This window comes from Protopterus annectens, chromosome 8.part0 (genome assembly GCF_019279795.1).
Source record: "Protopterus annectens isolate FY-2018-M chromosome 8.part0, PAN1.0, whole genome shotgun sequence".
Taxonomy (NCBI): domain Eukaryota; kingdom Metazoa; phylum Chordata; order Ceratodontiformes; family Protopteridae; genus Protopterus; species Protopterus annectens.
Window position 1 is genome coordinate 1,417,701,449 of NC_056741.1, and position 26,216 is coordinate 1,417,727,664.

The window sequence follows — 26,216 nt, forward strand, 5'->3', positions numbered from 1 at the left end:
AAGTCCACTGGGCCCGAAAGCCCGTTTTCAGTGGAGGCCCGGGGAGAAAAGCTCCATAATAATACATTACACACAAAAACACTCTGTGTTCTAACAGCTTAACACTTTAACAATTTCCAAAAATGTAGTACATTTGGCAGTATACTTCATAAATTAATATAATTATGCAACTGTATTGTTAGTGTAGTAGAGAGATAAAAGGAAAATATATATAGATCTTGAATGCAAGAGCAGTAAAACAGAGGAGAAGTGAAGGAGATGCAAAGAATTTAAAGGAGAAGAGGTGTCAGGAGGAAGATGAAAAAGTACAGATAGACTAATATTCATGTTGTGTTTGAGTCAAAAGTACACCTTATGAAAAGGCAAAAGATTCAATTGTGAGACTAGACCTGCAAGTGGGCAGTGGGAGGAGAACGCTTAAAAGGAATAAATACAGGGTTTAATCAGGAAGAGAGTGGAGATAAAGAAGTAGAGGAGGGTGCCAAGGTGAGAGTTAGAAGAAGGGGGACCAGAGGGGGGGGAGGATGTATTAAGATCTAGGTAGGAAGTATACAATTACATTTCCAGTTTTGGGAGAGGTGAGAATGGAGAAGAGCTTTGAAGTGTTCATAGCTTGTAGTGACTCTTAGAGAAGGAAGCAAGTTCCATTTTTTAGCTGTAGTATAGGAAAGTAGAAGTTGGCCAGGGGGTCGTTTGGGTTTGTATACTGAAATACGATTCTGGAGGCTGGATCTTAGGGGCCTGAGAGGAGTATATAAGGGCAAGATGTTAGATAATGCAGGGCAAGCAGTAGGTTTAAAAATTAGTTTGTGTGCAGTAGTAAGTTGGAGGTAATCGAGGTGATTAGGGAGTTCTAGCCATTGGAGACTACGGAGGCAGATGCAATGGTGTGTAGAATGAGTGGAGTTAGTAGCTTTGTAGTAGCAACTTTCAAGTTTTGAGGAGATAGAAGAGGTGAGATTGGTTAGAAGAGGAGCACCATACAGTAGAGAAGGAAGAAGGTAGGTAGTGGCGAGTTTGTCTTGTAGATGGAGTAAGAAAGTTGGCATTTCTATAAAGCATACCGAGCTTCTGATGTGTTTTATGTTTAGTTGAATATGAGTATTAAATTTCAGGTGTTCATCAATGGTAACTCCGAGTAATTTTGCACAACTAACAACATCTACTGGGGACTGGGAGAGGCTGGAAATTTTGAAGGATGACTTATCAAGAGTCAGAGCTTTTGAGGAGGAGAAGAGAATGATATGGGATTTATTGGCATTGAGGGAAAGATGGTTTTGAAGCATCCAATTTTCTGTCGTTAAAGGCCAATTGGGTTTTGGCTTGAAGGAAGGCTAGGGGCAGAGCAGATAACAGTGGAGTCGTCTGCATATTGTACTATTTGAGACTGAGGAATTGAAGAGTGGAGATCATTGATAAAGATATTAAAGAGCAGTGGCCGAGAATAGAGCCTTGAGGGACTCCGTAGGGTAGGTAAGAATTTTGAGGTACCAGTCTTCCATTTCACAGCTTGGGATCTATCTGACAGATAACTTTTGAACCAAGAAAGGGAATTGTGGGAGAGATTGAGGTTAGAAAGGTGGTTGAGAAGGAGTGTGTGGGATATTGTGTCGAATGCCTTGGAAAGGTCAAGTAGAACAGTGGAGACAATATTTCCAGAGTCACGGAATGGTTGACAATGTCTAGGAAGGAAAGGAGAGCAGTTATGGTACTGTGGCCAAACCCATGTTGAGTAGGAGAGAGGAGATGGTTATTGAGGAGGTGGGGCATGAGTTGCTGGTGGATACATTTTCAAGGACTTTTGAAATAGGGGAAAGAATGGCTATTGGGCGGAAGTTAGAAATGGTATTATTTTTGCCTCCTTTATGGAGGGGCAGAATGTGGGCAGCTCGCCAAAGTTTGGGAACATAAGATTCTTGGATGGATCTATTGATGAGAATGCTGATAGGTATGGCGATCCCGTCTGCTGCAAGCTTAAGAAAGAGTGATGGGATGTTATCGGGGGCATTGGAGCATGGTTTGAGTTTGGAAAGAAGTTGTTTGATACTGGTGGTAGATACGGGTTGTAGAATAAAGGTGGGAGGGTGGTTCAGAGCTGGAGTGAGGGATGGAAGGTGAAGAAGGCTTTGGGCTTGGGATGGGGGAGGAATTGGAGAAGGATTTAGTCAGTTCTGCTATGGAGCTGGTAAAAAAGGAGTTGAAGAGTGTTGCAATTTCTGTGTCAGTCTTACTGTTGTCTGGACAGGGATTGGATTTAGTACCTGGGTGCAAGAGGGAATTGATGGAATTCCAGAACTTTTTGGGATTATTTGTGAGAGTAGACTGAAGTTTGTTGTAGTATGATTTTTATCTTTCATAATAAGTTTTTTGGCAAGATTGCGGAGTTGCTTAAATTGAAGTAAAGAAGCTGTGTTTTATTTTTATTGTATTGTTTCCAAGTTTTGTCCCTTTGTAGCATTAGAGTTTTAGTGTCCTTAGTTAGCCAAGGGGCAGAGTTGAACTTTATTCGTTTTGTTCGAGGAGGGGCTTGGGAGTTTAGGATTTTAAGGAAGGTAGTATTGAAGACTTCTAGGGCTTCATCTAGGGGAAGAGTGTTTAGTGAATCCCAGTTTGTTAGTTTAAGGGTTTCAGAGAATACTGAAGGGTTAAAATTAGTTAGGTTACGAGAGTGCATATTGATGTTGGTGTGGAGCTGTTGAGTATTTCGGTTAGTAAAGGCTGGGAGATGATCACTTATTGAGTCTGGTAAGGTACCAGAGTTGGAGATATTGTTAGGGTGGCTGACTAGAATCCAGTCCAGGGTGGACCCTGGAGGGTTAGTTTTGTTAGGTCTGGTAATGTTGTTTATTAATTGAGTAAAATTATAAAGATTGATAGACTGAGAGGGAGTATTATTATTAATTGTATTCCAATCAATATTGACATCACCTAGAATGTAAGTCTCCTGTTTGATATTGTTTGTTACCCAACAGAGAATATTCTCAAGGGTGGTGGTGTTGTTCCAGGAGGGATATAGATGGTTATTACACAGATACTTTTGAAGTTGTTTATTTTGAGGATTCCTATGATTAGTTCAGCATTATTAAATTTAGGGATGGGAGTTTGGTATGGGCTGAGATTTAGCAGGCAATTGTAGACCAAGGCTACACCACCTCCTTTTTTGTTTTGGCGATCAGACCTAAGAGCTTGGAAACCAGGTGGTAAAATCTCAGAGTTAGTAGTCTGGGGTTTTAGCCAGGTTTCTGTTACTGCTACTATGTCAGGTGCAGTAAGATTTAGCCAGGCATGGAAGTTTGTTATTTTGTTATTAATACTCTGGGTATTGATGGTAATGAATTTAAGGTATTTATGGCTGTGTCTATTAGTGGAGGTAGTGGGAGAGAGATTGTTAGTAGGTGTTGGCCCAGGGTTGGGATGGATATCTCCTGCAAGAGCAAGCCAAGAGAAAGGATAGAGTAGATGAAACTTAGAATAGAGAGATAAAGTAAGAGGGAGATGTAATTTAACTTTGAAAGAGGAAGACTTTAAGTAGACTGTGTGGAGTTTTAGTTTAAAGTAATGAAATGGATTTGGTTGAAGGAGGGAGGGGGATATTAAATAAAAATGGAGAGTTGAAAGTTGGGTATAGGAGATAGTGGAGGGTGAGGGGAGTGGGAAATAGGAGGGTAGTGTGGTAGAGGAATAGGAAGAAGCATTATACAGAGTGGTAAGAAGGAAAAGACATGTAAATGAGGTGAGATAGTGTGTATGAGACATGGATGAGTAGGGTAGGATAGACATTAGAAGAGAGGGTAGGGACTGACTGGGGAATTTAGAGATATAAGGAGGAGAAGTATGTGAGAGCAGTCAGGTAAGGGGAAGGGGAGGGGGAGGGGTAGTGTAAAGAGAGCTATCTAAGAGGGTGGAGCAATGAGATGGGATAGGTTGAGGAAAATGGGGAGGGACAGGAAGAGATTATAAATGTAGATGTACTGGGGGTGGGTGGGATTTGGGGGTAGGGTAGAGCCACTGAAGGAGAGAAGCCAAGGAAAAACTATCAGTGGAGAGCTGAAAAGATAAGGTAAGTTTGGGGATGGGTAGTGGTAGAGGACGGTGAAATGTATGATATATGTATCAAGAACCTATCAGTGGAGTGAGGAATGCAACAGGTAAGTACAGCGGACAGGGGTGTAGTTGGATAGAGTGGACTATAGTGGATTAAGAGGGGAAAGTATGAATAGGGCTTTGGAGATTTGAAGAAGATAAAGATTAAACAGAATACAAGGGAGTTATTAGTAGATTAGTGGGGAGAGGGCACAATCTAGTGGCCAGATGCTGAGATGTAACTGTGGTCCACTGAGGCAATCTAAGGGGTATAATAAGTAAAAAGAGGAGGAAGAGGGCAGTGTAGATAAAGGGAGCTAGGAGAGGAGGAAGGGTGGCTGTACAGAAAGTACAGGAAGGGTTGACTGCTGGCTTCTTGGCAGGGAAGCGTTCACAACACCTAGCAGGGCTAAATAACTGTAGTACAGTAGGTTTAGCAAATGGTGTACATACTTCCTTGGTTCCTTCGAGGGAAGCTTGGTTCTAGTCCAATAGAGGGATGAGCAGCACAGTTTGTAGAATTGCTTGTTGGATTGGATAAGCTGGGATAGCTTGAAATGTAGGTCTGCACAGGTGTATCCACAAAGGGAAGAACAGGGACTAACAGCTGGAGACAGGAGAGGAAGGAGGGAGAGAAATGGAGGTTAGTAATATTGAGACACAAAAGTTAACAGCTGTTGTATGGTTCCAAGGATGTAGAGAGCAACATGTGAGTAGAGAGTTTAACAATTAGGCAAGTAGTTAGCATCAGCAGAAAATGCAATTTAGAGTGGTTACACAGTTATTTCAATAGCTTTTATACAAATACATGTGGTTACACAGTTATTTCAATAGCTATTATACAAATATCCAAGAGACATCACAAACAGCAATGCATCTAGTAAACCTGAGACAGTATAATGTATGAAATTAGAATATGTATCAAAATTACACTGGCAAAAGCCTGAAATTGTAAGTATATCTAGGAAATATTGGTAAGCTAGATAAATTACATAAGCTAAGTTTAATAGGCCCTGCTATATAGGCTAGGTAGTATTGCGTTACACTATGACTTCAAAAAGAAGGGCAGGAAATAATACTAGGACAGTATGCTGGAACAGCCACTGCTAGAGCTTGTTTAGTGATATGCAGGGAGGAGAGTTAGGTAAAAGCACATGTATGGTCAGCGTTTGCACAGTATAGTAGTCAACACACTTCAGAGCATTGTCACAGTATAGTAAGCAACCCGCTCAAAGTACGCTTGTTACCAGCTACAACAACGTATAATGTCTTAAGCACATTTGTAGAAAGAGATATCTGATATCTCCAACTGCGAGAGGTTACTATGCTTAGTCAGGTTTCAAATATAATGTAGCACACTCCTCGATCATAACATTCTCGGGCTTTTGCCTTTTTATTTGTTTTTAAAACGAAACAAAAGTAGCTAGTTTCACAGTGTTAATGCTTTACAAAGCACCTCTAAATCTGGCCGCAGAACTAGCAAGGACGCACCTGTAATGCGCAGTAGTATTTAAAAGTCCCAATTAATCAATTTTAAAAAAAAAAAGGAGAATAACATCATGTAGTTCACACAAGTATTTAAAGCCAACTCACAAAGATGAAACACAGAAGAAATAGCCTTATATCAAACAGTCCCATTGATCAAATTAAAAATGCAAAGGGCTTCGAGAAGTATGTATTACTATTTCAAACAATTCCAGAAATTCAAACACTGAAGAAAAAGCCTTGAAATTTATAACACCAAGCGACCAGTCTGTAACTCGCTCATAAGTTTATGCAGTCCCCCAGTATCGACAGAGCATTCTTACTTGGCGTATACAAGGACTAGTACCACGATCCAGGATTTAGGAAGTCACATGGATGACAAGCTAGCCTTAAATTAGCATACTCCCAATATTGTCTACTTCTCCAAATCCTCCTCATGTGGGGGGGCTGTACCCCCACACCCCCATACTAATTATATATACCAATTCTGAGATCGCACTACAGTAGGTAAAGGGCAGATTTCCTTATCACTACGTTACCATTAAGTACGTAGTTCAAGCCATTTCTTGTATGTTGGTCAACTATGATCGTTCAAGGATATTTATGCAATCATATGGCCTTTTGCTGACTGGCATGTTCACTGATATGTCTTCATTGAATAGCTAAACATAGACCCTTTATTCTGCCCTCATTCACCCTTCATGGAATTCAGGGATCCATTTGGCATGTATAACTTCAAACAAAACTCCCCGTTAGAAAGATACCAGTATTTTATAAACAAAAAATCCACTCTTTAAAGTCTCATTTGTATTGACTCTTATTTTATGTAGCCTATAGTCTCCTGTGATATGATTTCTGCCTTGCCTTCTGAGCTGTGTCAAACCCTACTCTCTGTGACCTATTTTTCTTAAAAAAGAAAGCTCCTCAGCTCATATCAATACTAAAGGCCTGGAAACCACACTAGACTGTCTACATTTCTTGATTTGGGGGTAATATAATTTTCCAGTACTTCTCTTACCTACTAAACAAGCTTCCTCTATATATTAAATAGTGTAAACTGTTTTCACCTTTCAAACTTCAATTAGATGAATGGATGGGAGCTCATAAATTCATCCTACGAGTCCTTTGCCATAAACTTATAACTATGCCAAACTAAACATTGTGAAATCTCTGTTCTCTATTTCTGTTTTCCTCCCTTTTCGCTAATCTCTCCCTGTTTCCCATCCCTGTGGTATAATTTCAGGTGAACATATTCTGTCCATATCGTCCAAGTTAACTCTACATCCTTGTATCACCTCCTCAATTATTAGCCCACTATCAGGGGGTCTTCTTCCATGACATTATAGGCTAAACTCAGGGGCGGTCCATGCTATTGGACTGCCGGACTGCAGCCCCCCCCCCCAGCTGTAAAAAAAGAAATAAAATAAAATAAAATACAAAGAAAGAAAATAAAAAAAAACAATCACATGTGCTCTAGCAGCATTTCTGATATCCAGACTGCTGCTGAACCAGTCTGGAGCATGCGCAGACTGTCTCAGCAGCAGTCCGGATTAAGAAGCATTCAAGTGCAGAGATCCCAGAAGTCTATGCAGTTGTAACTGCATAGACTGTCACTGGAAAGGGATCAGACTCGGACTGCAACATCGGCAGGCTGGGAGTCTCGTCAAGGAAGGACATCTCATGGGGCTTTCTAGTGCTCCAACAAACGAAGCTATGGAAGGATTTAGTGCTGCAACTAATGGACCTGTCCCAGGGTGTGTGTGTGTGTAATGCCCCAGGTGCTATATGTTGATGGGTAGAGAATAAGGCTTGAACCCTGTACCTTGGGCCCAGGTGGCAAGAGCCTGAATTCCCTACTCACCCCCATTTGTAAAAATGTTGCAGATTTTTCCCTTATACTTCTTCTGTTCCTCATAAAATCTGTGGTTTCTGTATTTTTATGTCCTTGCAAAGCCAGTAGTACATTGGTGCAGTGGTAGCATTGTTGCCTGACAGCTACATGTTCTCTGGTTCGATTCTTGGCTGGGGTGCCTTACCTTCTGTGTGGAGTCTGTATTCCCTCCCTGTTTTTGTGTCCTCCCATCTTACAAAAACATGTGTCTGTCTGGAGTGTTTCTCCCTGGGTCTCTCCTAAAAATTAGCTTTTGTTCCAAGTCAGACTTTCCTGGTTAACAAATGTTAAAAATGACACGCATTTGAATATCAGACTTCATATTCTTCAGAAAGTGCATGGTAACACAAAAGCTTTTATTCTAGCAAATTTCTAAGTGTATAAAATGGATATTTTAAATTTGTCCCTATTTTTGGGACTGTATTCCCCCATTATTGGCTTCATCCAGGATTTGTGCTAAGGTTGAGAGCTATGGTAAGAAGTGAATTCACTGAATATGTTTGGGGGCTATATTCCCCCATTACTGGCTTTGTCCGGGTGTTTTTTGCTAAGAGGTTGAGAGCTATGGTGAGAACTGAATTCACTGAATGTTTGGGGTCTGTATTCACCCATTATTGGCTGTGTTCAGGTGTTTTGTGCTAAGAGGTTGACAGCTGTGCTATGGTGAGAACTGAATTCACTAAATGGTAGCCATTTAAGTTTCTGTCTTCCTCTTTCACAAAACAGCTGATTTGGCATAGTGGTATGTTGCTCTGACTGTTTTGCATAAGGTCCTGGGTTTAAGGCTTGGCAGTGAAATGTATGGTGGTAACACAGCATTTTATTCTAGCAACGTTCCAATGTTATACAAGCAATGTTTAAAATGTGTCCCTGGTTTTTGGGCTTTTGTCCCCCCCACAATAAACTTTGGCTTTTTCCAGATTTCTTTGTGCTGCATAGTTCAGAGATACAACTGAGTGAGTAGATTTTACAAGGAGCTGAGAGCTGCAGGGGAGCAAAAGTTTAGTGCTGCTTATGCTGAGTCTGCTTGCATTGTTACTAGCACAACAGGTAGTATACTTGCTTTTGATGTAGAAGGCTGTGGGTTCTACTCCCACAGTAGATAGATGCAATGTTGATACTATACTATGTTGCAAAACGGGTGGATGTGAAGATACCTAGTAACTATGAACCTGTTATCAGTTTGCCATCCATTACCTACTGCAATATTGCTAGCTTATCATTTTTTTAGTGTAAGATAGGCAATTTATTCATCAAGGGTAACGGGCACTTTATTTGTAGATGAAACAATGAAATACAAAGTTGTTTGCTAGCAGCAACCTCTTCATTAGTTACAGATCTCTTTAATGTGGAATTATTTAGATGACTTTTACTTCTTCAGAGATTGTGCATATGTACTGATACTGGTGGACTGTATAAGTTTGAGTAGACTTTTATGATGGAAATGTTCTGAATTGGGCAGTTTTGTCATTACTGGTGCATGCACTTTGTTTCATTGTTTACTGGAAAATTTTCAAAACAATAAATTTAAAACACCCTCTAAAACCTTACTGTATTGTACAAGGAATATAATTTAACACAATCAGGAAGGTGTATGAAAGAGCATGTGTATGTTTCGTGTGCAAGGGGCCTGTGATTTTAAAACAGCCCAAACCCAAAGTTAATCTGCCACTGGCAAAATGTATTTTCTTTGAATGTGGGTTTCAATGGTGTTTCAGTGATTGTGAGTTTTCAATGGCAGAGACGTTTTAATGCTAAGTCTGTTCTCATTGTGAGACTGCATTGCTTTGTTTAGCAGATATGATATCTATTAGTGTTTGTGCTGTAAAATGCAAAATAAAACTTTTAAATGAAGTCCAAATCATCGCAGAAGTAAAGCAGTATGCACATTAGTTTGTTTGTGTCTTTCAGCTTTTCCCGGTTAGGGGTCGCCACAGCGGAACTCCGGTCCGCTAATGATTGGTAGTTGATTTTTACGTGCAGAGTTACCAGCCATGACGCACAACCTTCAGCAAAGGTACGCCCATTCACACATGTCTCCACGCAGAAGACGCTCTCGCTGAGAATTGAACCGGACAGCGTCTTACTGTGAGGCGACAATGCTACCACAGCACCACCACCGCGGGTCCAGTATGCACATTAGTGTTTATGGTAAATGGGGTGAAATAGCCAAGTAATGGTTCATTGGAATGGCTGTAGGGGGGAAGCTCCATTCAACCATGATTTTGTGAGGGGGGAAGGGCAACAAACTCAAAGACAGCCCCGGCTGAACTATACCTCTCAACTGTCCAGATTTTTGCAGAATGAATAGATTTTTGCTTCTTATTTTTCATTTGTTCCTCATAAAATTTGTGGTTTTCTGTCAAATCATTTAGGAATGAAGTCATTAAATAATGACAGACACTGAGTTTCAGACTTCATAACCTTCAGAAAAATGCATGTTAAAGCAAGACCTGTTATTCGATCAACTGTCTCAGTTTATACAAGAGCAATTTTTAGTACTGTTTATATGTTCCCCCATATACTTGGCCTTGTCCAGATTTCCTGCATTAACAGGTTGAGAGGTACATGCAAATAAATTGCTTTATAGAATTAGGCATATCCAAACCTCTCAACTGTCCCCGATTTTGGCTCAAAATTTTGCTCTTCCCCTAATAATCCCTCCGCAAAATGGCAATTTTGGAAGAAAACATGGAGGGTTTACAATTAATAAATAACTGTAATAATCAGTTATAGATTACTTTTATTTCAGAAATGCATGTAGATTATTTTATTTTGTCAGCTGCTCAAGTTAGCAGTACTAATATTAAAAAGTGTCCCTTCTTTGACAGGTTCCCAGCTGTATTGTGTGGCTATCTTATATTTTTGAATCACATTTTTGGTCTATTTTTCATAAAATTGTGTTTTTTTGGCAAATCAGTGGCAAATCATTAAAGACTGAAGTTAGAAAATAATGACAGACATTTCAGTTTCAGATTTCATACCCTTCAGAAAATTCATACTAATGCAAGACCTACTATTCTATTATCTTTCTAAGTTTATAAGAGCAATATTTAAAAATTGTCCTTATTTTTGGGCCTTTGTCCCACTTCTATGTATGGCTTTGTCCAGATTTCCTGCTCTGAGGTTGAGAGGTATGACAAATGTGTCAGGGCCATCACAGTCAGCCAGAGACATTTCAAATTGTGACATACTTGTTGCACCCCACTCCCCCATGTAGTGACTCTGGATGTGTCCAAGCAAGGCAAGGAGCAGTTATGCAGTGTAAATGTGCAGACTATCCCCCCATCCAAGGTAGACACAAGTTCTACAATGGCTTTTCATCTGTCCTTGATTTTGCAGAATGTTCTGGTTTCTGTCATATTTTTATACTGTTGATTTATGCTTATTATTATTCAGAAAGTGCCTGTTGCTCTGTGTTTAAGTAGCAGTGCTTTAATGACCATCTGGTAAGCTTGTCTGAGATTGTAAGATGCAAGTAAGTTTTAATAAGCATACTGTTAAAGAATTGCCAACATTGAAAGCCTTTCTGTTGTTGCCATGCAGAGAATACTTACATAACTAGATAACATATAAGCCTTGGGTATTGAAATGCATATGAAAGTATTTGTAATAAAGGACAGGATTACATTATTTTAAGAGCTCATTACAGGCTTTACCTGCAAACTAAACAGAATGCCAATCATGTGTGGTCCATAACCTGTGCAGTAATCCTTTAAGCAATGTATCTTGAGCTTGTTTCTTGTTTCCTTTTCATTTTTTACTTTGATCATGTTTTCCCCATGAAACAAGTAGATAGTTGTTGTCAGGCAGCAGGTCTTTTTTGGATAAGAAACATTTTTACAAGTGGGGGTATCACAGAGATTGCTACTTTCAGCATGTTACTTTGTACTTTAATAAAGCTGAATATAAATTATAATTAGAACTGGAGTACAAGTAAAAGTGGTTTGAGTTGAGTGCTGCTTGTTTTTCTTATACTTGATTTTGACTGGCATTCCAGTAATGTATTTAAAAAGTAATTTATTTTTTCATGCCTCACAACCTTTTTGTTTTCATCTAGATATTAAGTAAGCTGTCATGCAGCCAATGGATTGAAATATGTTTTTTCTTCTACACTTCATTTTGTCTTGATTGGACTCTCATAATGATGGTTTGGCACCCAGGGCAGAGTATTTAATTAAAGTTACAGTTTTTGTGGTTTTGAGCATAGCTCCTCCCCTTTCTAGTTGGCCACATCCATTCCCATTGACCCCACCCATTCAGCTGTCTCCTGCAGCCCCCCTTTGATTTGAAGTCACCAGCCACCACTGGCTAAACTTACAAAGGTTAGTATACAAATGGATTTGTAAATTCCTATAAACATATAAAAGATATGGAGTCCCAGGGGTGCTGCTGTATTGCCATATTTGAGGAACGAGAGCTATGCCCATATTCTCTGTGTTATGTCTGCTTTGTTCAGAGTGGTCATGGGATTCCAACAAGGTTGTATCTTACATCCCTGCCTGTTTCTGATTTTTATCTTCAGAATATCAAGGTGCTGTCAAGATGTAGGGAATGACTAGTTCACAGATATAGTTAATTTATTTTTGCTTTGTTTGTCATTTGTTAACTTGCTAAGTAGACTGGTCCTTGGACACTTTTTAACCATGGATGGTTATGCATATCAATTGGCAAAGGTGTAGGAGATAATCAGTCATTTATAGAGTAAACACATAATGTAATCTAAACACAAAAAATGTGAAATGGAAAAAAATCTACAGAAGGTAAAATGCAAAAAATAGCATGCAAAATATACAGTGTACTTTATACCGTGAAATATAAAGAAGTAAAAAGTGAAAAAGCAGCAAGCAAAATATGGTGTATTCCCATTTACATCATGAAATATATAAAAGGAAGTAAAATGTGAAATATCAGTAGCACAAAGCAAAAATATACATTTCAATTTAAATGTGTCCATGCAGTAATACACACACACACACACACACACACACACACACACAATCAGAACCTTTTGTCGATGAGTCCATTCATTGACAAGTGACAGAACTGGTACAGCTAATTGAAAATCAGCTGATTGAAATGTATCAGCTTGGTCAGTACAAGACTGTAGTACAGTGAGGAATGGCGAATATGCCCTTTCCCCACTGTAGTGTGATCTCTGAGTTAGTAGAGAAAGATAAATAGAAAGATAATTAGTAGGGGGTGTGGGACTGCAGGGATGCTTGCCTCCTGCAAACGAAACATTATGTGTGTTTTTTTTTGGTCCTCTGTGGATCAGTGTTTAGTATTTCAGTATTAAGGTGTCTACCATTGATCGACAAGTTGCTTTTTTGATGGAAGTTTATGCTTACATATATATATATATATATGCATGTGTGTGGGGTGGGGGGGGCTAAGTCTAGACACACAAGTACATTTATTGAAATAACATAACTTGTCAAAGTAATAATTTGTATTTATACATTGTGATATAATTTATACTTTGGGTAATTGTAGTAGAAGGCCACAATTTATTGCCTATTGGAATTTGTCATAGACAGTTGTTCATGTAGAGTGAGTGTCCAGTACAATTTGTCCTGCATCTGTTATGCAGTTACAGATATATATTTTTTTTTAAATATTGTAGTGTTGCTTTTTGTTGAATATAAATATATTTATATTGAGATTCCTGGAGCAAGCTATTCCAAGATGCAGGAGCAGTCTTAGGAAAGGCTGTTTGGTAAATAGCTAGGGAGTATTACATTCTTGACAGGAGCACTCTGTTTTGCTTTCTGAGTGAGTACATGTTCCTTCTCTTATCAAATAGATTTTTTATTTGGGGGTTGACAAAACTTGTTGTTGAGAATTTTGAAGGGTTACATCTTTGTTATTTGCAGATGATGTTGTCTTCTTAACCTGAAGTGGTTATGATCTCATACATTCTCTGGACTGATTGTCTACTGAAGCAATTGGGATAACAATCAACTCATTCAAATCAGAGGTCATGATCATTTTCCCAGAAAATAGTGGATTGTTTTCCTGAGGTGGGGAAGGAACAGGCACCACAGCTGGTGGAGTTTAACTGCAAGTGGGTGTTGTGGAGATCAGAAGACTCACCAGAAGAAGAGTGGGATAGCAGTAGTACTACAGGCATCAAACCAGATATGGTAGGAAAGTGACAGTCAATCTGCTGGTCAGTATAATCCCCTGTTCTCATCTATGGTCATTAGCTTTACGTAATGACCTAAAGTAGAGATCATGGATACAAGCAGAAGAAATAAGGTTCCTTTGCAGGGTAGCCAGACTTACTCTCCATAAAATAATGAGAAGCTCAGCAATCTAGGAGAGTCTCATTGTAGAACTGCTACTTCTCTAGGTGAAGCCAGGAGGATAGCAAATGGCAGCTATTACTTCTCAACTGCGGTGGTGGTGCTGCGGTAGCATTGTCACCTCACAGTAAGACGTTGTCCTGTTCGATTCTCAGCTAGAGCGTCTTCTGTGTGGAGACATGCATGAATGGGCGTACCTTCGTTGAAGGTTGTGCATCAGGGCCGGCAACTCAGCACGTAAAAATCTACTGCCAATCATTAGTGGACCGGAATTCCGCTGTGGCGACCTCTAACCGGGAAAAGCTGAAACACACAACAACAACTTCTCAAGAAGAGTCCAGGAGGTCTCATAGTGCAACCGCTACTTCTCTAGTTGCAGGTGAATCCAGGAGGATCTCATAGTACATCTTGCCTACTGCTCTCAGTTTGCTACCATCAGGAAACAAGTTTTAGAAAATAAGGATGATACTCAACATGTCACCATGGAAGTTTTTTAAAAGCTATTTTTTTTTTTTTTTTTTTTTTTTAAGTTTTGATAACTAGGCCATCCCTAGTGAATCAGACTCACTTAGCTGACCTGAAGGGAAAAGTCCTCAGGCAGTCAAAATACAGAGAACAATAATTATACTATTATCAGGTTTGTTGTTGTTTGTTGCTCTGAAGTTTGTCTGTTAGATATTGTGACCTTTTCTCTTTGCTATTCTCCACTTTTGGATATTAAGGAATTGGTGCGTGATGGCATGTATTTAAAACTGAAGTGACAGCCTTCACTAGTTTTTCCTGTTGCTTCCTTGAGGTACTGTAAAACCAGTCTTGATGGAATCAGTACAAGATACACATGAGTTGGTGTCTTAACTAGGAGGAGGCAGTAAATTAAGGCCTGCAAGTCCTTTGTTATCTGTTGCTATTTAATTGTGACTTTTGTAGCTGCATAGCTTTTGAAAAAGAAAACAAATGCACACATCTGATGTCTCAGGTGATTTCAAGATTTCATAACAAATGACATCACACTTTCATTTTTCTTCTTTGTATCAGAATTCCCGCTATCAGACCTATCAGCGTATGTGGAACTATATGAAATCAAAGCAGCCCAGTGTATTTGTGAAGAGTACAGAAGAAGGTACTGCAAGGGTGCTAAACTCCAACTATGCCTTCTTACTGGAGTCCACCATGAATGAGTACTATCGCCAGCGAAATTGTAACCTGACTCAGATTGGGGGGCTGCTGGACACCAAAGGGTATGGCATTGGTATGCCACTTGGTAAGTGTGTTCTCTTTGAAGGTGAGGGCTTAGTTTGCACCAGTGACTTGGATCTTCCCTTTCTGTTTAGAAAGAAGAGCGGGGGAGGGAGGGATGGACAGTCATTCAATGGTAACCAATGATGGCATTTTTTATATATAAAAATATAATGCATGTAAGCACAGAAACATACAAACTGAAGATTCACATACCAATCCTCCAAACAATGACTTATCTTATTTTTACTGAAAAATGATGGATAATTCTAATTAGTTCCACTTTACGTCATAGACTGTCATCATAGATCAAAAATCAGGTTACATTCATTCTATAGAAGGAATAATTTTATCAAAGTGGGTATTATCACACTATTTCATTGATTCCCATGTGACAAAGGTCTGTGTATTAGTGTTGAAATTGGTGGTTACCAGACCTTTGGTGGATGAGCTCAGTGTGTGCATGTATGTGTGTATCTCTCTCTCTCTGTATGAATATGAGGTTAATGGGCAAAAAGCACATTTGTGAGTATGGGTGTGGATGTAAGTCTGCCTGTAGAAATATGAGGATGTGTGTGTGTGTGTGTGTGTGTGTGTGTGTGTGTGTGTGTGTGTGTGTGTGTGTGTGTGTAATATCAGTGAGAAAGTATGTGCATAAGTGTGAGATCGTCAGTCAGGGTATTAAGAAAGTTCCTCCTTTTTCCCACTGTTGAGTGATCTTGGAGTTAATGAAAATTATGATGCAGGAGCATAGGGGTGAATATCTTCTTAGCTTTTTAATGAAAACTTGATGAAACCTGCCATTACTGAGATGGGGAAATCATTAACTCTTTTCCAGAACTGTTATGTGAACATTCATGCCCACTTGTACTACTGCTAGAAATGGTAAAACACCAGCAGATTAATCCAAACACAATGTTGCTTGGGAAATAATTCATAATAATGCTACTTAAATATGACACATTTAATTTATACTTATTTCAAAATATTTTAAATCTGTCCAGCCAAAACCCATTTTCCAATTTTTGCACATGCAATCAAGGTGTCACATAAACAGTTGGACTCATCTAGAGGTAAGGTTCATTCACACCACTTAGTTAGTGTATGCAGCTAATATTAATATATGTTATCAGTATCACCTAATCCAGAATGCCTCCCATGATGATTTACTTAAAAAAACTGTAAGCCATGCCTGTAGCCAAGCCTGGTGGTGCTAGTCTTCAGGGACAAGTTCCTAGAGGTATGGTGACCCTTCTAGCCTCTAATCTCAACCTGAGGAAGCAGTGTAAAGTTGCTGCATGGACTCACCAGTAGTAAGATGAAGGGTGGAGGTCAGATGTCTTGCCAAAAAAGTTGAAGGTAGGAGCAACTTCTATTAAGGCAGACAAGATACTGACAATGGAAACTGGGTCTTTGAGTATGGCATGTTGCTTCTCTGCTGGAAAAGTCAGACCTTGCCCAAGAAATTGAAATGTATCAGCTGGGTGTGTTGGATTTTATCTTTACACAAATTATTTGTACTGGAACCAGTGATCTTATGTTCAGATGGTCTTTTCCTTTCTCTGTAACTGACCTTCACGAGAGAGCCCAGGCAAATGTAAAGATAGTCACAAGTCCCTGGCTGAATGCTTTTCAGTTGGAGTTTGTGCCAGTAAAAAGATGGTCACCTGCAGAATGGAGTTCTGTATTTTGTTTGTATGTGTGACTCTAAGGGCTTTTCACAGTATTGACCTTCTTAGATGATCTGGGTGACATCCTTCGCAGGATACTAATGATGGAATTTGTAGTTCTACTGTCATATGGGGAATGTGGAGATATTTTTAGGAGCATGATTGGAAGAACAGTTTGTCTGATTTGAACCTGAGTGATAAACTGTTTTTAGCATTTGTACTAGTCATGCATTTTTATAAGAAATGATGCAGATGGGGATAGTCATAAGTGCACTTGGTACCATAGTACCCAGGGCCAGAAGAAGTCAAAGAAGTTGTTTAATTGTCTCATCAGACCAGCAACTGTATGTTCTTGGAACTCAGGTAAAGAAATGTGCTCATTAGCACTGATTTTCCATGTATCATGAGATGGCTGGGAAGACAAATAAGCAGGCCTGTGAAGCCAAAGTGTTAAGGTGCACTAGAGATAGCAATGTTTCTATGGTGGATTAGTTCAGCTCCTATGTCTAGAAGAGCTTCCCTGATCAATCCTGAAGAAGACAGTAATGTAAAGAGTAATGCGACCCTGTTCTGGATGTCAGGTGCTCAGGTGATGGTAATAGTTTGTTGCCAAAAGGTGATCTGTGCTTGTGACAGTAGTAATCCTAGGAGATGCTTGTGGACACCAGAGTAATGCAAGATGCCCAAAAGAATTAATGTCTTTGTTCATCACTGTTATCCTCAGAGGCTTAAGAGACCATCTTTGTTTTTGGTCCTATGTTACCTCCTGAGAGGAAACATGTGTCTTATATTTGGGGCCATAAAAGACCTGTCTCCTCTTTATAACACTATGCCTCATCTCAAATATACTGCAGAGAAGGTCATCCCACATACAAGCACAATCATCCTTAAAATCATAATTAACAGTAGTAGTGGGACCACTTGAAAAAGAAAAATGCACCTACTTTTAATGTCTCATTTCATTACATGATTTCATAACAAATGACATCACACTTTCATTTTTCTTCTTTTTATCAGAATTCCCTGTCCTCAAAAAAAGGCACACCTTTAAAAGAGACTAGGCTAGTATATGGCTATGCAAAAATTCACTATAGAATGACTGAAGTCAAGCTTTTTAGGCCAGTAGTCCTTAAACTTGGTATAATACTCAAAAAAGCAAATGAACTCTAATGGCTGCACGATGCTAAGAATTTGTCCAAAGAATGGCGTAGTGAATGGACTATAACCTTAAACCTAATGCTCAATAGAAGCATGTTAGAGGATGTTGATGCATGTGCAGATTTCAGAGTCACTACTAATCCAGAGGTCTGTGCACTATTCCCTGCCAGTAATGGAAGTTATTTTAATATCCCTGGCTGGGAAAGGGAAATGTTCACAAATCAATACAAAATAGACTTGCACAGAAAAAAAAATGGAATCCGGGCACTTAACATTTGTGAGGAGTTTCTTCAGTATAATCGAATAATTTATAGAGTGCCTTCTGTCCCTGTTATTTTGCAGTGAGCAATGAGCCAAGTATTTATTCATAAACTGCAATTTTATCAAGGGGTTATAAGTGTGAAAGTGGAAAACGAAGAGCCTCAAACAGGCTAACAAAGTTAGGGCTCGAAGCAGATAAACAAGAGTGAATTTTTGAAGGACAGTGTTCCATTTTGTGAATATTTCATATGGCAAGCATGAACAATACAGAATTCAGAAGAATGCAGAGGATGTGTGTCAGGCTGTCAGGCTTCAGAGTACATCACAACCGAGGTTGTACAGGGGAATGAGTAAACTGTTAGCTTTTTACAACATCTCAACAGTGCTATAGCCATTAAATGCAATAGTATGGGAGGGCCCTGAAAAGAAATGGACACAGGAGTTTGATCTCAACTTCAAGAAGCTGTTGGCTCCATCTTTTATTGATGAAGCTCTGACTACAACCCAGATTACCTAGATTTGATTAGTTGGCCAACAATGGAGAAGACAACCAAGAAAGGGCGAAAATTAAAAAGTTACACAAGCTTGTCTCCCATTTTTTATTTATTTAACATTTGTTTAATGGGAAAGTCTGACTGGGACAGACCCCATTTTCAGAGATAGTCCAGGGAGAAATGCTCCAGACGCATGTCTTTGGACTGTCCAGCAGTAAGAGGATAGTTGAGGGTTACATATTCCAAGATGCAGAAAGTGGTTTTAGTCTGTGGTGGAGACTTAAGACCACCATAAGGTGGTTGCCTTTGTGGGAGATCAGGGTTAGGATGATGTCACCACAAAGACAAGAACCAGCCCTCACCAGCTTATGTGCACTGCCAGGATAAAGAATTTAAATTCATGCCAGTGTCACAAGTTAATATGTCAAGGTCAGGGGTTGTCCCCCATAGTAAAAGTACAATAATCTGAAGGAATTAGCCTTAATAACATATGGTAGATGAATACAGATATTCCAGGCTTTGACCAATACCAGTCAAACACCCAAGTACCTTTGCTTGCATTTTGAAGGAGTTCCTTGATAAGAAGCAAGGGTCTGTTTTATGGGAAGTGCTTTTACAACAGTGGGTAGATCTAGATAGAACTGCTTTTGCATGCCATCTGGTCTCTGTCTTTGAGGAGTGAAAGCTGTATTTGCATTCTCAGCATTAGCTCATTCAGCACATTAAAGGTCTGTCTGATGTATTTACATGGTCGGTTTAATGAACATGTAAGCAAATCATGTGGCTAACTTGAAAGGTAATACAGCCTAATGTAACCAAAAAAGTATAAATAAAACTATTTGAAAAGATGACTTAATCCAGAACTAGACAGCTCAGAATGACATCTGTATCTGCACCTTTTTCTTATCCTGAAACAGAATCTACCTGATCATATTCCACATTTAAACTTATGTACCGACTTCAGTAAATTAGGTTTTTTATTGCTTTTGGGAATTGTTTTCTAGTTTAAAAACTTTGTCCTAAGAAATGCATGTAATGTTTATCATTTTTTTGTATCTGCTATTATGTTTGTTTAGTCAAAGAAACTTCTAAATGGAGGTAAAACGATGACTAGAAGTTACAGCAAAAGTGCAGCATAACGATGACTCATTAAACGTATGTTAACTTGATTAAATACAAGCACAGCAGCACGTTATTGAAAGTTAAGGCAACTGTTTTTTTTTTTTTTTTGCAATGGATGCTAGCACTCTCCCTGTAGGACATAAGTCACCATTGCAATGCATACTAGATATTACACAAATGTAGGCTTTGATATGATATTGCACTAAAGCCAAAGTTACTATTATCAGTACATGAGTACTACTGAGCAAAACAATGTGTTATTTATGAAACCAAAGTGGCATTCTCTTGGGATTTGATAGTGTCTCAGTTTCAGTGGTATTGGTACAAATGTCAATAAAGCCAAACATATTTATATAATTAGTGCTTTTAAAAATACACTAAACTTACACTTTAGGAAGCCAGAAGCATTAATACCAGCAAATCAACAAATAAAATCTCCTCAAAAGCCCATGGAAAACACAAATATAATATTATTCAAAAATTAAAAAAATATATTATTACATGTTTTTGTCTCACATTTAATAAAGAGACTTCCTTAGAATGTTTCATTTTCAAAGCCAACTTGTATTTATCTGTACCAGTAAAACACAGAAATGATAAATATCATCATCAGCAATGTTGTAAAGTCTGAATAAGTACATAGAAAGATCCGTTTTTTGTGATTATGAAATAGGCCTTCACTTCAAAATGTATTTGAGTATGTTTATTAAGACCTGAGATTGAAATGCATTCAAAAGCAAATACCAATGCAGTTCTATCTACTCCAACCTGCTGTTAAAATCGCAGTCCACCATTACTCTCACATGTTCAGGTTTACCTTTTCAGTCACACAAAATGTAAACATTTTGTATCCCTGTCAGGCCCAAAGTATTCTTAGATACGATGTTTTCATCTTTATAGGTTCATAGGTAAGTACTAAGCTAGCTGCTGTTGTGAGCCTAGCCAATTTCGCATTTTGTGCTTGAATTAACTTAGTTATTTGGTTAGAGACTGGTCTTGCTCATCCCATGGTTATTACCCCAAATCAGAATACATGAGCTCATACCATAGATAATATGAGGGGACCCATGAATGGGATAAAACATTTAGGAACTGTCTTTTTTCATTAGTAGTACAGGAGGCATTCATGGGTTAAATTTTCTATTTTCCATCCATAGATCCAAGTTGTGCTTGAATATGGACAAGGATGAAAATTGTTTTATGTGGATGGGGAGTCAGTTCCAGAGTAGCCGTATCTTCTGTGAGATACACCTGTCCTCTAAACCATTCTGTTGATGTTGCAGAAAAGATTTAGATCCCTAGACTGAAAGTTTCTGATGCCATTCGAATTGCTGATGTACAGAAAATCCTTAAGTACTAGGTCGGAGGATGCCTTGTATGCCAGACACAGGTCACTTCTTAGCAGTCTATAGGATACCGAGTATAGTGACAGAGCTTTGAGTTGGTCCATGTAGGAAATGTTTTTACACATTGTATCCTTTTAGTAAGGTACCTCTGTGGGCATTCCAGTTGTTCCATATGACCGGACAGATACACAGAAAAGAGGGCATTATCTTCAATGAATTGGCCTAATGAGGGCTGAGTAAAGGGAGACAATGGCATTCCTAGATCTAGACCCAAGCCCTTTGTTTATAATCTGTGCAATATAAGAGTTTCTTACAACAATGGGCACATGGTTTTGCTTGGAAATGTTTGCATAGGTATTTTTATACCCCAAGCAGATTCCAAAGAATTTTTGCTTAGGTAGATTGCAACTGATGGAGGTGTGATGTGGAAAAAAGAAGTAACTGGAAAAATATTTATTGGGAGTTTAATGAGTTGGCAGACTTTAAAAATTCCCTGTAGAAATACTGGGCAAGCAAATTGGTATACCAAAGGAAATGCTGTTTGAGCTATGATACAGAATTGGAATTCCCTAGACATAGTAAGGATTGGCTGAGTTTAATTCTGATTGTTATCAAAAAAGCAATTACTAGAAAATAGAAATCAAAGTCTAAACCAACTGTATTAGAAGTAGTGAATATAATAATAGAGATAAAACAACTAGAAGTGAGATATTTAGAAAAGGGTAGGAGCAAATTACACAGAAGAAAATGGAATTGTGGGAACAATACATGCAGAATAATGTTTTTGGAGGGGGACTGAAGTATCATGGAAGGCAGGAAGTGAATAAGCTGTGTAATGTTTGACTGACAATAACTGGATAGATTATAAATGATGTACAACATTCACAACTAAAAATAGGTCAAATATGGTTTGTTTTCATTTATATAAATTTATGATTGCCTGTGTTATAAGTGATAATTTAATAAAGATAAAAAAAACAATGGACACGTTAGTCAAAAGTTAGGTCACTGTCTACAAAGGATCCTAAATCCCAAACAGCTGCGTCAGCTCTTAGGGGTGTATAGTCAATGTGGTAGTCCCCTTGGGTAGATGACTTTCCACAGGATACAATAATGCATTTTTGGCATTTAGTTTAAGTTCATGATTTTGACACCAGTTATTTATTTGTGATAAACCTTCCTGCAGGATGGCTAAGTCATTTGGGAATTCAGTGACTGCTCCTAGCCTGCAGTCATCTGCAAACTCAGTCAGTAAGAACCCTTTGATATTGGCTTTAACTTTAAAAATGTAGATGCCAAACAGGAGAGGACACACCACAGAACCCTGGGGGACTCCACTATGGACTGGTCTGTTTGTGGTGGTAACTTGCCCTATTTTTATTTCCTGTGTCCTATCTGTAAGTGAGTTGTCAATCCATTGGGTGACATAGAGATTTATTCCCAGTTTATTTTGCTTTTCTACTATGCCTAAGTGGAGAATCTTGTCAAAGCTTTGGCCAGCTCAAGGTATGCAGTATGTACCATTTTGCCTTCATCCATTGCTGTGGTAACTTTTCAAAAAATCTATCAGGTTGAGTAAGAATGAACTGCCCCTTACAAATGCAAAGTTAGACAATTCCTGTGTTTGTAGGTTACCTATATCCTGTTTGATTTCTTCCATAATAAGTCTTTCCATGGCTTTGCATATGAAGCTGGTCAAACTTATAGTCTGTAATTGCCCAGGTCGGTGGAAGATCCTCTGTTATGCAGGGGAATGACTTTAGCTGTTTTCCATTCACTTGGCAGAAAACATGTATGGAGGTGAGATTGATCAGTGTTATTAGGGGTGAGGATAAATCATGCTACATGCTATTTTAGATGCAAACAGGGATACTGTCAGGACCCACCAATGCAGTATTTAAAACATTTGATACCATTTTTAGAACTTGGTCTTGTGTAATTGCTGGATATAAGCCAGTTTTAGGTATATCTTGAACTCGAAGGTATGTCTGTAGTTTTAATGGATGTGGCAGCTTTCATGTGGTCTTACCTTTGTAAACACAATTGCAGCCATAGCAGAATACCACAAATACTGGCATCATGGTCCTGCAATTAATGTCCATTGATTTTAATGGTTCTTTTCAAATGTGATAACAAGTGCAGGCTTTGATATATGCACCTGCAATTTAAACAGAATCCACATTTAAATATTCCTGCAGGTATGTCTTTATTTCTAGAAGACTTCCCACACTTTTAAAGTAATTATATCAAATGTCTTCCTTTTCTATTGACAAATTTAATGTTTTCCACAACCACTTTATTGACATCATTATTATTCTTGAAAATGTCCATTTATCTAATATAATTATTCTGACAGCCCATGCACGAATAGAATAAGATGAGGAAAGTTGTATTATTGTATCCTTTGAATATCCTTTTATTTTGCTGCAGTCATTCTACACCAAGAGACAAAAATGAGACAAATGTATCTCTCTGTTTAATTTTGCTGAGAATAAGAAGGCCAGTTTGAAACACTACCTGTAAGCATAACATAAAATCAGCCATTCAATTATGTCAACCATTTTTCATTATAGTCTCATGCTAAAAACATTTGTTTTAAAAATATTTATTTTTCAAATATAGCATTTTAGTCACCTAATCATAAATCTCCCTAATTTAACTTGTTGTCCTTTAGCCATTCTTTTTTCAAATAAAGTTGGCGGTAACCACTATAATGCAAACACATAATTTAAAAAGTCCTCTTTCGATAAACATTAAAATGTAGTCTGTTTTTTTTTTTAATTGAAGTATAGTCTAACATCTATATAATTAATACTTCTCTGTCAAAATATCCTGTAAGGTTTACTTTTACTTAGTAGAACTGTAATTGCGTGAAAGTCAAATGGTTGCAACAGCTTGTCTGAAAATTGACTGAAAACTCATTTCACTAAAACCAATTTGACCAAATCACAAATCACAGAAAACATTCAACATAAGAAAATACAGCATAAAACAATGTTTTTGCAATGGGGGAAGCCAACCTCCAACCTTCCTCATGTGGATGGCTTTACCCCACCCACTTAATTATATTTGCTAACTCCATGGATGCACAACAAACGGAGAAAAGAAAAACACACTATACACATTGAATCAGTGTTAGTGCACAAATGCAAACATCTATAAATTTGGGGGTGTGACATGTCAAAGTTATTTCCAGTCAATACACAACCTTCTAGACTCACTTCCCTAGCAAATCATATTCTCAGAAATGGTACCATCACATACTACCTACGCTTTTCTATCATTTGTGATTCTGCGAAAAGAGGTCTCAGTCAACTGGGTTATCATTCAAAAGAGGTTCAGTCAAGTGGGTTTTCAGTTGCAAATCACTCAGATTGTTTCAACCCTTCAGTTTCAATCAGCTGCAGTTCTATCAAGTGATAGTAAACTGCCCTGTAAATCCTAAAAAAATCAGTACTACTATCCATGTAATTTTAAAAAATATAGAAGTTATCTATTGTGCTCGTTCATCTAAGAAGTTAATTGTCATCAAAATGCACATAAAACAAACAAGTGGAAAATGTATCAGAATTGTTGAGATACTCATCCTTCATTTCAGAAAAAGGCTCACTACTTGTGGTAATTGCCTGTAATTGTATTATCCTTTGATGAGGAAATACAGACACAGCTATAGCCGTAATGAGAAGGACCTTGTTATCATCTCATTAGCCTGTCTCTGAATCATACTCTAGCTTACAATAGCTCTGACAGACCTGACTGCAGCACTGTTCTCCCTAGCAGCCCATGCGTCATGTTGGCAAAGGCACTTCCCTTACACACACACGCACACACACACACACACACACACACACACACACATACACACACACACACACACACACACACACACACACACACACACACATACACACACACTTCTCTTTACACAGTGATCACAGTCATGAAAATATTCATGCATTCACTCATATGCATGCTTGAACACACAGAGACACACACACACACACACACACACACACACACACACACACACACACACTGGTATAGACATTTTTCTTTTTAATTTTGCATTCTAAGGTCCCACAGATCCGCACCCCCCATGCAAGGCAAGCTTTAGGCCAGTTGGACATATTTTATCTAACAGTGTCCCTCACTAAGCTAGGACAAGGTCATTATGCCTTACATAACCCAGAGATTTGCCAAAGAGACAATGCAGCATAGCATTTATGCAATTGTAGAAGTTACAATATTTGTTAGTGGCACAGGCACTTTTGTCAAGAATTGCACTTGCAGCTAGTCCAGCGATCACAACTTCATAGGTTCATTAGGTGAATACTAGACTAACTGCCCTGAAGGAGCATTTTAAGCCTAGCTAATAAGCCAAGGTCAGAATCAAACTCTGTATCCTGTGTCTTTGAGGTAAGGACCTTAACCATTATGCCAACCCCACCTCCCTCTTCACATAAGACACAGGTGGCATAATGGTTAATGTCTTTGTCTCTCATGCACAAGGTACAAAGTTTGATCCTGACCTCCAGCCAATGCCAGAATGGAGTTTGCATATTGTCACTGCGGGGTTACTCCCACCAGCTAAAAACATGCTGAGTGTTTCCTCCTCAAGCTCAACCAAGAATGGAGTTGTGGGCAGCAGCACAGACTCCAGATGGTTCCTATTGTCAAATAAAGGCAAAAATGAAAGAAAAGGAGAAAGAGACAAGGAGGAAGTTTGTTGGTGTCTCCTATTCAGGTTATGGATACATTCCTGACTGAAACAGCCTTAAGTACAAGAAACCAGTGAGTGGAGGGAGTGTTGGTGTACTAGATGGTGGAGCAGCTGACAGTCCCACCAAACTGGTACAATTTGGGCCCTGCAGCTACTAAGGCTGACCCTGACCAATTATCCATACTACCTCAACAAATGTGGTCATCCATTCACTGTCATGTCTCCCTGTAGTCAACTCTATTGCTCTGCCCAAAATAATGTTCATCTCTGAACCAGTATATGTTCAATGAATACAAAAGCAGTTAGGTTGTGCTTATTTACATAACACTACTAAAGTCAAATGAGTGCTGTTCTATGACAATACCACAAACCACAACAAGACATCCGGTTCCAAAGATGTTCAAACACAAAACTTAACTGGGGTTTACTAGTAGTGTTACAC

General features: G+C 38.7%; 1 protein-coding gene across 1 annotated transcript in view; it reads left to right on the forward strand.

Moving 5' to 3' along the window:
• GRIK4 (glutamate ionotropic receptor kainate type subunit 4) overlaps positions 1–26,216 on the forward strand; it is a 5,029,336-nt gene that overhangs the window by 4,831,242 nt on the left and 171,878 nt on the right. The window contains exon 20 of the mRNA XM_044081017.1: positions 14,803–15,028. Coding sequence (XP_043936952.1) covers positions 14,803–15,028 — 226 coding nt within the window. The remainder of the gene's footprint in view (positions 1–14,802; positions 15,029–26,216) is intronic.